Here is a 13263-nt window from a genome sequence, read left to right as displayed (position 1 = left end):
ATAGAGCGAAAAACAGGCCCTTCCAGCCTTGCTGCATAGCAATCCTCAAATTTAATCCTAGCCTAATCGCAGGAGAATTTACAATGACCAATTAACTTACTAAGCCGTACAGCTTTGGATTGTGGGAGGAAACTGGAGAATGTACAAACTCCTTACAAACATAGATCGCCTGTACGGTAAAGCCTTGTGCTAGTTTGCTGATGTTGCTCATTCACTTCAAGGTGCAAAGTGTCATGCATTCAGGGACGTTCTTCTGCACACCACTACCGCAATGTGTGGTTACTTGAGATACCGTCACCTTCCTGTCAGCTTGAACCAGTCTGGTCTTTCTCCTCTGACCCGTCTCATCAACAAGGAGTTTTCGCCAACAGAGCTGCCTGTCACTGGATTTTTTTTTTGTTTTTCCACACCATTCTCTGTAAGTTCTAGAGACTGTTTTGCATGAAACTCCTAGATTAGCAGCTTCTGAGATACTCAAACCACCCTCTCTAGCACCAACAACCATTCCTCTGTCAAAGTCACTTAGGTCACACTTGTTCACCATTCTGACGGTTGGTCTGAACAACAACTGAGTCTCCTGACCATGTCTGCATGCTTTTAATGCATGGAGTTGGCTGATTGTCTGATTAGATATTTGTATTAATGAGCAAGTGTACAGGTGTACCTAATAAAGTGGCTACTGAGAGTATATTCTAAATTGTATATTTTCTATGAGAGTAAAGGAGGCCATTGGCCCAAAACCTATACCAGCTCTCAGAGCATACCATAATTGCTAACAGCTTCTACTCCTCCCCCTACCCTCAACCTTCTCGCTCTGGCATCTGCTCTCTTTCTTTCCAGTCCATTTGAAGGGTCTCAGCCCAGAACATCAACTGCTTATTCCCTTCCACAGATGCTTCCTGACCTGCTGAAGTCCTACAGTATTTTGTTTGTGTTGCTAACATCTGCAGAATCTCTTGCAGGAACACCTTGATGTCCAAAACTTCCAGTGGATCGTTCGATATTGTACCTCTCTCAAAGTCAGCTCGTAAAGCCTACGCCAGCAACCGGCTGAACGAGCGGCACTCTCACAGCGCATGAAATGCAGGAATCCAGCTCTGTTCTGTTCTAAAACTGCAGTTCTCCGATGTTAATCATTATGGAGCACTGGTGCCTATGAGCAAGAAGCAGGAATGGAAAAAAAATTCTCGAATGGGGAAGGAAATCATGTTTCCATGACAACAGGACTCATCTCTCCCAAGTCTCTCTTTCTCCCTCTGTGAAGTCGCTGGCTTCTTACTTATTTACTGCTTGTTACACTGTTGGCATTGAGGGCAGCAATGATGGTCCTCCATCTCTCTCTGTCCTTAGCCCTAAGTGTGATTTGGGGTCCTCATCTCCCCCTCTATGCTATGGCGCCAAGTTGTCTTTGGTCTTCCTCTGTCCTTCAGGGGTTCAATGAAGTACTGTCTTGATGATGGAGTTGGCCTCTCTTCTCTTCATGTGCCCAATCCATCTCCAGCATTTCCTCAACTCAGCTGTGCCCATGTCCCCTTGATGACACTGAAGGAGTGGGGCCTGGTTGGAGATCTTTCAGAAAATATGGAGGAGCTTCCAAAAGTGTGAAATGACGACTGCCTGGCAAGGTCAATCTGTGTCACACGCCAGCATTCTGGCCAGTACAAGAGTGTGGACAGTTTTGTACAGCTTCACCTTGGTGTGAACGCCACATCCTCCTTTCCTGACTATAAAACTGTTTCACCAGTTGCTGCCTTTAGTCTGCCAGACCCTGTTCATCTGCCTTCACTGATGCCCAGTATACGTAGGCTGTGACGGCACATTTCTGCAGTTAATTTGTGCTAGCTTGTCAGTGTTGCACATGGTTCATACATTCCAGGAACTAATTCTGGTCTTGGTCCTGGCGATGTTCAGAACATCCTTCACCCTGCCAACAGCTTCCTCTCGGTTTTCACCGGACTCGAGCAAATCCCAGTGGGGACTCGGTAATACAGGTGGCTCGGTAATACGGGTAATCCCGTTTTTTGAACATTCACTTTACGACAGCTCGCTGTTATGAAAGACCTACATTAGTACCTGTTTTTGCTAACCAAAGAGGATTTTTGCTTTTACAAAAAAAGGTGCCCGCCTTATACGTGTGTTTACCCCAAGAAAAACTACCATGACTGTGAAGCCTTGTGCGGCAGTTGTGTGCGCATGCGTGTACCTGCTGATTTTTTTTCTCCAAATCAATTTTGGCAGCTCACTCTTCCCGATTCTGATAAGTGAAACTACACCGTACATGCAATATTTCTACTTTATATAGGCTGTATATTTATCACATCATTCCTGCTTTTACTATATGTTCTTGTTATTTTTAGTTTTACGTGTTATTTGGTATGATTTAGTAGGTTATTTTTTGGGTCTGGGAACGCTCAAAAAATTTTCCCGTATAAATTAATGGTAATTGCTTCTTCGCTTTACACATTTTCGGCTTACAAATGGTTTCACAGGAATGCTCTACCTTCGGATAGCGGGGGAAACCTGTACTGTTATACACAGATATAGAAGGATTCTTCATTGCTGTCTCAGTAACCTTTTTTTTTGGAACAGTCAGGGTTGTTAGCCCTGAGCTGAACCCCTGAAACGTGGAGGACCGGTGGATCAATCTGCATCGGCCTCTATCCTACCAAGAGCCAAAGCACAAGGCCCTGATTTCAGCCAACATCGCTCTCTGCGTCGATGAGGCACGCAAGCCTCCAAACCCTATGACAAGGTTGTGGTCCTCTTGGTGGTCTGAGCTGCAGGCAGCTGCTAGAAAATCCAGTTATTTTTCATTTGTATGTTCATTGCAGAAACATGGAACGCCCAAACTCCACGTTGCAATGCAGGCAGGGGTAAACCTGTCAGATTATAAACCTGCAGCCGATTCAGTGAAATAACTTCTGACTGTGACTCTGCTAATCCCATTTGCCATCCTGTAGCCTCTTCTGTGACCCATTCTCTCTCCCCCTGCACCATCACCCTTTGTGATATACTGTCTCCTGCCTCCAGTCCCAGTAAGAACCAGAAGAGGAGGCCATTTGGCCCCCTGTGCTATTCCCTGATCCAACAAGGTCTTTCTTTCTGTGCAACTGTCCCACACTAAACCCACATCTCTCAATTCCCTCAGTATCCTCAAATCCATCAATCTGCTCAACACCTAAACCTTAGCCCATTAGGGAGAGAAATGAGAAGACTCATTGCCCTCTTCTCGTTTCTGAGACCGTGCAGTGTCTGATGGGAAACATCTGTACTGTCAAGCCCCAGAAGAATTCTGTACATTTCAATGAGATCGTCTGTAACTTGTGCGAACTCCGAACAGCCCAGTCTGCACTACAAACCGCTCCCACCGCCCGTCCCAGGGACCTTTGCTCCACTCCCCTGATCACGTATATCCTTCCTGAGGAGAGAGGTGAGCCTGTAAATGATAATTCAGATGCTGTGTGTCTTACCAGGGCTCTGTACATTGCAGTTTCAAATCTGTGCTGAATTCCTCTTTCAAAAAAGACTAACAAACCACTCGCCTCCCTCGCTGCACATCCTCGTTTAGTGACTCATGTGGACATCCAAGTCCACCTGTGCAGACAGAGTTTTCGTTCTTTCACCATTTGAAGAAACACTCTGCCTTATTCATATTTCTTCCTCTCTGCCAAGGTGGGTGACTCACATTTTTCGACACTATATTCCATTTGCCACGTTGTCAGTTGTTTGCTTAGTCTGTCTGCATTCTCCTGAAGGCCCTTTGCCTCCTCCTCACAATACCATCCAGCTTTGTATCACTACCCAGTCTGGATATATTACAACCACGAGGAAATCTGCAGGTGCTGGAAATCCGAGCAACACGCACAAAATACTGGAGGAACTCGGCAGGCCAGGCAGCATCTACAGGAAAAAGACTGGTTTCGGCCCGTAACGTTGACTGTACTTCTTTCCATAGATGCTGCTGATGAGTCCCTCCAACATTTTGTGTGTCTTGCTGGATATATTGCACCACACGAACATTCAGATTACAAGGAACTCGAGGTCCAGAGAGCTCTCGAGAAGCTGATGCCAAAGCCAGGATTGGATTATTCTTGATGTTACCGACTGGGCAAAACAAGATTTAGAGGTGGGCCAAGATCCTCCAGCTCTGCTCCTTACGTTCATCTGGATCATCGACAAGGGTCACGACACCCAACCCAAAATGAACCGGCTATTTCTGCTTTGTTCTCGGTCACTGATCCAATCCTGAATGGACGCCATTGCGTGATTAGAGTCACCTAGCACAGAAAAAGGCCTTTCGGCCCACCACATTCATGCCATCCATTCAAGTACTCATCTGTGCCAACGCTATTTACCAGCACCTGGTCTGCCCCCTCCGTTGCCTTGGCGACTCAAAAGTGCTCATCTAAATGCTGAGAGAGTCTCTACCTCCACCATCCCCCCAGGCAGTGCATTCTAGGTTCGAAACACACTGAGTAAAAACATTCTTCCTTATTTCTCCATCAAATCTCTTGCCCCCGAACCATAAACCTTTGCTTACAGACAATTTTGCTATAAGGAGTACTCCTATCTACTCATGTCATACAATTCTGTCAAGCCACCTTCAGGCGACTCCTCTCCAGGGTAAACAACCCAGTTTCTCCTCCAGAAACACTTCAACCCAGCCAATATCCAGGAGAATCGTCTCCGCACCCCTATCACTGCAATTACATCCTTACTTTCGTCAGTATGTTTTTCTGTGGCATGAAAATGAATCCAGGTTTGAACAGCTTGTCGTATGAAGAGCACCTGGTGGTTCCAGGCCCATATTCACTGCAATTCAGAAGAACGAGGGGTGAACGCATTGAAACCTTATGAATAGTGAAAGGCCTCGATAGAGTGGATGTGGAGAGGATGTTTCCTATGGTGGGAGAGTTTACAACCAAAGGAAACTACTTCTGTAGTACTATTTGCCAAGAACAGTCGTGGTCATCAGACCATGATCACCCACATCATATGACACAGCACATAATGACGATGATTACTAACAGACCTGAGTTCAATGCCCAATCTGACTCCCACTCCATTCAACCACCCTCTGACCACAATGCATCCATTTTCAGACAGGAATCTAAACAGAAGTTGGCACAAGAGATAACGGACTCCAGTGCACAAATCCCCCATTGCAGGTTATTCCTTCCATTCAACCATCTGTGCTGCTTCTTCCAGGGAAGATTCCCCCAGTACTAAGCCCCAGTCCCCAAACACACTCTTCATTCAAGTAAGGAACATGGATGCTACTAGCAAAGCCAATATCTTTTTTTTTTAAAAATCAAATATTTACTATAAAGAACAGTAACCAATAAAACCTAAATCAAATGAATATTTGGTGTGACCACCCTTTGCCTTTAAATCTGCATCAATTCTCTTAGGTGGACTGTCATGCAGTTTTATAAGAACATCGGCTGGTAGGTTGTTCCAAACATCCTGGAGAACTTGCAACAGTTCTTCTGCAGAATTTGACTGTCTCGTTTGCTCCTATCTCTTTTTTTTTAAACTTTTTTTATTGTTTTCAAATAGTTACAAAATAAAAGTGTATGAGAAAAAAAAATGTTACCCAGCCCCCCTCCCCTTAACCCCTCCCCCCGCAAAGCCAATATCTGCCAGCAACATCCCAAGAGAACGTGATGTTGACCCACCATCAGGAACTACTGCGATCCTTCGGCAGGTGCCCCAATACAACTATTCAGATAGGGAGCTTCAGGATTTGGACCCACTGACAAAAAAAAGGATCAGTGATATACAGTAGATTCCGTTTAATTGCGATACATCAGGACCAGCACATTTTGGCCCAATTAAACAGCTGTCCCAATTAGCCAAAGTAATAAAGAAGTAAAAAAGACGAACTACTGATTAACTGAGACACAAATTATGTATTTAAATGAAATACAGAACAAATTAGAACACTACCAATAGAACCACGGTACTATAAAACTGTATGTTAGTTCTTAATACCTATCGACGGATAACTAATCCAGTGTACACTGCCCTGTTCTTTTAATTGACTGTAAGTGAACAAAATTAGTGCAGACACCTATTGAAGATAATGGATTGTCTTAATACAGTGCTTTCAACCTTTGTATCCCCCAAATCTTCATTTTCATTGTAACATTCAAGATGATTGTCGATACCTTCAAGTTCTTTGCCATTCCTAACTTGCTGAAGTAGTGAAATCATTTTTCACTCCCGGCCGTTTCTGGCATTTCCAAGCCTGAATGCTTGAAGCAAAACAGTTCTGAATCGTCTTACTGCTTATTTCTCGCCAACTATCAGTGACAAAAATCACTGCTATTTGAACACAAACACAAGCAACTGACGCTATTTAAAAACTGTTCACTCTAAGCACGGTGTTAAATGGCCGCACGTGACTAACACTAGTTAGAAACTGCTCGACAACAGCTTCCCATCTCAATTAAATGGCATGGTATCCCAAAGATTCAAAGTACATTTATTATCGAAGTATGTGTGCAGCATACAACCCTGAGACTCATCCTCTCCACAGACAGCCCCGTAACATAGAAAAGCAAAGAAAACCATGGAAACCCGTTCAAAGAAAAAGATCAAACACCCCCCCCCACGCGCAAAACAAAACCAAATCGCACAAACGGAAACAAAAAAACGAGTGAAGAACATAGAATTGGAAGAGTCCAGGCATGCTCAGGTTTGTTATCTGCAGGACATCCTGAATAAAATCATCAAAAACAGCAACAACAAAAAAAAAGGAATAACCAGAGCCAGAAACACATCTTAACGTGAACTGCAGAGTCCGATCTACAACCTGCACCGATTAAACCCAAAAAATCTGGTACCGTCCTTCAACAACGTCAAGGGAGAGAGACCATCGGCAAAGGGAAACCTGGCTAATTACTCTGATAGTTTTTGTTCTCCAAGAGTTGTCCCAAAATAAATGGACACCACGATGAGCCAATAGCCCAATTAACCGTAATCCATTCTACTTTCGGATAGGAAGCACGGAATTTGAAGAGTGGTGGTGATCTCCTGTCCTTCGGAGGTTGGGATGTAAAGAGTAGCCTAGACGCCAAAAGTAGAATGGATCCAGGGCTTATTTCCCTGTTGTATTTCCAGGTTCAACCAGGAGTAGCACTCTACTAGTTCTGCCAAGAATCACACACACCGCCCACACACCAGCATGCAGAAACCTTTCCCCCGGTGCCCAGTCCTTCAAGTGTCAGCTGTCAGTCTTCATCCTCCCATTGTTCAATAATTTGGTCTGACCAAAATCAAGGCACTCTCTGTTGGAAAGTGCTGAACAAACTCCACTGGTACCCAAGATGAGGAGACAGTCCGATCAGGAATAGACAGGACACTTTTGGCTTCGATCTGTCTTTGAACTTTGCCAAAGGTCTTTTGAAAACCAAATTCTGCCCATGTCAAACGTCATCATAGCTATGATCGCATTCTGCTGCTTTTCCCAAAGCAGTCAACTCACACAGGCAGCTCTAAGTGTGGACTATAAAGCTACTCCTTTTAAACAAGGGTTCCTGACCTGACAGTCCCAACAACTTTGAAGAACGAGTTGTAATGCAGAAGGACAAGTTAATAATGGCTGTATTTAGCCCAGCTCCTAAAGTTCACTATAATTTCATTACTGTCACTCAGTTCCCTGCACAAGCACTCAGCACAGAAGCTATCTATTCCCCTCATTATAATTCAAAACCATCTTGACTATTCTGCAAGATATGCTGACCAAGATATAAAGTTTGATTATTAACCTTCATCTCCCTGGGGTGTCTGAACTACATGCATCCTGTCCAATTAAACGGCTCTGCTCTCCAAGGGAATGCCAATCTCATCGCGATGCACTGCGTTAAGAAGCTGTTATCACAACTATCAGTGCTGGTGGGTCTGATTCCTGCAACTGGTGAGACCGCACTCACAGAACTGTGGACAGTTTTAATTGCCCTGTTATAGGGAAGACATCATTAAGATGGAAGGAGTGCAAACAAGCCTTATGAAAATGCCGCCAGGACTCGAGGGTCCGAGTTATAGGGAGAGGATGGGTAGGCTAGGAGCGCAGAAGATTGAGGGGTGACCTTACAGAGGTGCACAGAATCATGAGGGACACTGATCAGATAAAGACTGTCTTTTTCCCAGGGAAGGGGAACTGAAAAATAGGAGGCAGAGGTTGAAGGTGAGGTGGAAGATTTAAAAGGGACCTGAAGAGCAATTTCTTCATGCAAAGGGTGATGGGTATATGGAACAAACTGTCAGAGGAAGTGGTTAAGGCAGATGGCAGGTGCAATAACAACATTTAAAATATATTTGAATAAGTCCATGGACAGGAGAGGGTTACAGAGATGCGAGGCAAGCATGGGCAAATGGGACATGTTGGGCTGAAGAGCCTGTTTCGAACAGTGGCTTGTCCCAGATCACACCCGATTTACCAGCTCTCTGTTACTCACACTGCCCTTCCTCAGCCAAACTTTCACTGCTCAGGATGTGTACGCGTCACTGCCAAGACCAACATCCATTACCCTTTCCCTGACGGACCTCCACAAGTCAGCGGAGAGCTGCTGACCTTTCACTACTTATGACATCTGAGCCGACCACTTGGCCCATCAAGTCTTTGCCAGTTCCGCGAGTAATCCCGCTCGCTCACTTTGCTGCCTGGAGCCAACTCCCCCCCCCCACCGCCCACATCCCTGTTATTCTCCAACCACCTAGGGGAAACTCTCACAATCTGCCACCCAGTGAAGTTCAGGGAAAACATGAAGACTGCTCGGACAGCAGCCAAGCTCAGGATTGAGTCTGGGTCATAAGAACTGTGAGGCAGCAACACCACCCACCGGCAGTGGGGAAGTTACCCCCAAAGAGTGTTTTTGAGTAGGAATCCATAACCCTTCTGCAGAAAAGAACCATCCTTCAGACTCTGTTGTGAAAGACAGTAGAGCCTGTTGGTTTAGACTGTATAATTATTATTTTCTTTGCAGTCTAACAATTTATGCCTGCTAGTATTTTATATAACTATCCACATACACGTAACTGTCTAATAAATGTTTCCTAGTGGTCAGATTATGTATATGCAATTGTTCAGTGTTCTCCCACCCCCCAGTGGTTACATCTGTATGATTCTGGAAGCTTCGCTTGATATCACATTATTACAGGGGCTATCTGATTGGTTAATTCTTATCTACATATTTGAAAGAAATGTTTCTTATCAATGGCATAAAAAGAGCTGAACACACAAACTCACCATCTTTATTTTCTTTGGTCTTCATTCTTTTTTAGTCTTTGCTTCATCTTTCCCTTCCCCTAATAGACTACAGCTACTATCTGCTTCCAATTCTTTTTATTCTATTAGCACTATTAGCGAAGCTAGACACTTTAAGCCTCGTTATCGACTTCCGAAAGAAGCTTGGACCAAGAACGACCACTGATAAGAAACAATCCTCTGACTTGAAGCAGCTGGATTTCAGCCCTCCCTGATTCCCTGGAATTGAGGACTGATGTTCTGAGCATTGCAGGGAATGTCATGGGAAAAGAACAAGGGTTGTCCAAGCAAGCCTGCTGTCCACAGCTGTCCAAGAACAACACCACTCCGATTCTCCAGAATCAGGACCAGGAGTACCGGCCCATCACAGCCTGTGATCAATCTAGTTCACTTGTTACAACCTTTGCAGCTGTCTGGAGCTGTTCGCTATTCACATAGTTTAATTTCCCTCGGGGTACGACAGTGTGAGGTTGACAGGAAGGCTAGCCAGAGTTCAAATCTGACCACACTGCTAAGGAAACTAAACTCATGGATTATATAAACCCAGAATTTTTTAAAGATCTGTTATTGGTGATGGCAACTACAGGACTGCCACAAAAATCGGTCTGGCTCACCAGTGGCGTTGACGGGAGTGAATCTGACCGAGATGCGATCTGCAGATCCAAGATGGTAGATTCTTAACTTCCTCCTCAATTCAGAGCCAACTGGGAATGAGGAAGAGATTCCTCGACAGTGATCGGGCCATCCAGGAATAACTTTTGGAAGGGGGAAAGCACTGGGAATATTTATTCCAAACTGACCTTCCTGCCAAATAGAAGCAGAAGGGATTTCTACAGCACTTGACTTGAGGGAGTGAGCACTTACCCTGCCACTGGTGTCAGAGAACTACTGATGCCTATTGGTTTTTAAGCATTACACATATCACTGGTATTTCGTCATCTACTGATGATGGGTTACTGCAGACTGCAAGTGGAACCTGATACCTCCATTGCTATTAATTACCAGTAAGAATTTCAGCAAGTTAATACTGGTTATCAGTGATTCCAAACACCTGTTCCTGACTTCCTACAGGTGTCTGCCTGTTTCAGGGAATTTCCCGCTGATGTACCAAGAATTCTTACTGACAGGCGCCAGTACATGTAACAATTCTGTATGCTTCATACAGACAGTTACCGCTAATGGAACAGTAACAAGCAACTCCCAGTGAATGGATCCAGTTTTGCTTCCCACTGATAGTTATTTCCAATCTCAGGTCTCTCACGACACAGCCATTCAGCCCGTCGAGTATGCTACCTCGCTAAACAATCCTAACAGTCTAATTCCACTCCCCTCTCATCTATTTCCCCGAAACCTATTCTCTCTCACATATCCATATCTCTTTAGTTCTCCCACAATCCACCTAGGCCAGGGACAATTTACAGTGTTCAATCGACTACCAAGCCTCAGGTCTCTGGGATATGGGCGAAAACTGGAACTTCTGGAGGAGACCCATACAGAGAACGTGTGTGGACAGCACCAGAGGCCGGGATTGAACCCGAGACTCAGGAGCTTAGAGGTAGTAGCACTAACCGCTGAGCTAACACAACCATGAAGAGAAAGCTTCAGCTCTAATCCCTCCCCCTGCCCTCTGGCACATAAGGAGGCAGCCCTGCTGTTTCTTTAGTCCTCATCTGATTTATGCTTCTGGGTCACCTGCTCGATGCTCAACCCAGCATGGATGGAAAGTGCGCGAGGAGCTGGCTGGTTTCGAACCAGGGACCACACACCGGGGAATCAAGTCAGGTGCGGGTGCCACTACACCGCCGGCCGAACAGAGCGCTCTGTTAAGAAGGCAATTCTGTGTAGACAGCCAGATGGGACAGGGCTGAGTGAGGGACAGCCACCTTCCTGCACACACATTAATCAGTCGTTCCGTACTCACCGATATTGGAGTGCTTCAGCAGCCGACAGATCCGAGCTTCCCTCTCCAACTTCTGATGGTCTGCAGAGAGAATCAGACAAACAAACCCATGAGAATAGGTGCATGAGGTACTGGAACTTCTAATCCTTTACAGAGACACTAACACATTGCTCTCACGTTAAACCCTCATACAGGCACTAACACATTGACCTTAAGTTAAACCCTCATAGTCACTAACATGTTGACCTTAAGTTAAACCCTTGTAGAGACACTAACACGTTGAGCTTAAGTTAAACCCTCACAGAGACACTAACACGTTGAGCTTAAGTTAAACCCTCACAGATACATTAACACGCCCTCGTGCTAAACTCTCATGGAGACACTAACACGCTGATCTCATGTTAGGCTCAGTTGAAGGTGCCCACAAAGAAGCTGTGGAACTAGAAGGGAAATTCTGCAAAATTACCATACAAAATAGGGTAAAGGGGAAACGGGTTGGAAACTGGACAAGAGAACGCATTGACAATTTTCACGGGGATTAATTCTGAGCTCAGAATCAGAGTTCTGGACAGCCCCTGAGGATTCTCATGAAGTGGACACCACCAAGTTTTATCACCCTTTTGTTTCCAGATACCCATTTAGGGATGAGGACACGAGATTGAAGTGTGCACACACTTGCCCACCCATTGAGATATTCCATAACCAATGATCTCACTTCAAGGACTATCTGGTTATATCAGGGTCTCGTTATTTATAGCTATTTATTTATATTTGCATTTGCAGTTTACTCTCTTCTGCACTTTGGTTGATTTTTCATTGATCCTGTTATAGTTAATATCCCATAGATTTGTTGCATATGCCTGCCAGAAAATGAATCTCAGGGCCGTATATGGTGACATTCCTGTACTTTGATAATAAAATTTACTTTGAACTTTTGGGAGATTTTTTCCCCCCCAAAATAAATTTTATTCATAATAAAAGATATATGAGAAGGAAGAAACGGTACAAAAGTTAACCTTTGTAACGTTCAGTAGTGTGAACTTCAACGAAAAACACCATTGCCCCTCACGAGTTTATAATCCTTTCCTCGTTCAAGAGGCCCACCCACTCAACTCTGGCCCACCACGTCTTGCGTACCTTCACCAGAGAGCCTTTGCACTGGCTGCATGTCGCTCAGCAAGTACTGCTGCAGCTTGCAACACGCCAGTCAGCAGCACTGATGCAGAATCCCACCGTGCTGCAACACCAAAACATTTCAGACAGTCTGAAGGGCGCCTTTCTCCAAGTAGATGAGTCCTCTGCCCTGCAGCTGCTGGGGTCAGACCTTTGCAATCTTCTCCACACCCTTCTAGCAGATCCACAGTCTGCGAAGAGGTGGGCGATCACTGTCCCAGAGGAAGCGTGCATCGGTGGTGATCTGTCTTCATTTACACAATTAGGCACTGGGAGCTGGCAGACAATCTGCTCCTCCACTGCAGTTCCAGCTCGGAGCGAAGAAAGCCTCCAACAGGGAGCACAGATGGCACTGCCAAGAATCTTCCTCGGGGCAGCTTACTGAGCGGCGCGGAGCCGGCAGGCAGAAACCACAGGAGCTCTGTACTCCGCTGCTTACTGCGCTCCCAGGAAACCGTAGCTCCCTGCGAGCTTCATCCTGGATGCTCAGTTGTGTGCGTCGACCCGCTGTCATGCATTCGATTAGAGGGCCCGTGCTAGAACGAGAGTCCGGACGAACTTGGGGGCGGCAAAGGAAAGGGAGATCTGATAAAGATTATGAGAGGCAGAGACAGGGTAGACAGGCAGCAATTTTTTTCACAGGGTTGAAGTGTCTAATACCAGAGGGCTCGCACTTAAGGTGGAGAGGGAGCAATTTTATTTAACAGAGAGTGGTGGTAGAGGCAGATAATATTTGGGACTTTTAAGAGATGTTTAGACAAGCACATGAATGTGAGGAAAATGGAAGAACATAGGCAGAAGATTAGTTAGTTGGCCATTTGGTTACTCATTTATTTGGCTGGACATAGTATTGCAGGCCGAAGTGTTTGCTCTTGTGCTGTGTTGTTCTGTGTTATATGTGCATGCATGCTTACATACA

At 45.2% G+C, this 13263-nt stretch overlaps 1 protein-coding gene across 50 annotated transcripts in view; it reads right to left on the bottom strand.

The window, feature by feature from the left end:
* The window catches only part of LOC140733858 (calcium/calmodulin-dependent protein kinase type II subunit beta), a 312164-nt gene that overhangs the window by 186698 nt on the left and 112203 nt on the right, over window positions 1-13263 (bottom strand). For all 50 annotated transcript variants that reach the window (XM_073057549.1, XM_073057550.1, XM_073057551.1 and 47 more), the window contains exon 3: window positions 11193-11252. In XM_073057549.1, coding sequence (XP_072913650.1) covers window positions 11193-11252 — 60 coding nt within the window. The remainder of the gene's footprint in view (window positions 1-11192; window positions 11253-13263) is intronic.

The sequence above is a fragment of the Hemitrygon akajei genome, chromosome 1 (genome assembly GCF_048418815.1).
Source record: "Hemitrygon akajei chromosome 1, sHemAka1.3, whole genome shotgun sequence".
NCBI lineage: Eukaryota > Metazoa > Chordata > Chondrichthyes > Myliobatiformes > Dasyatidae > Hemitrygon > Hemitrygon akajei.
This window is presented reverse-complemented; position numbering and strand designations above follow the sequence as displayed.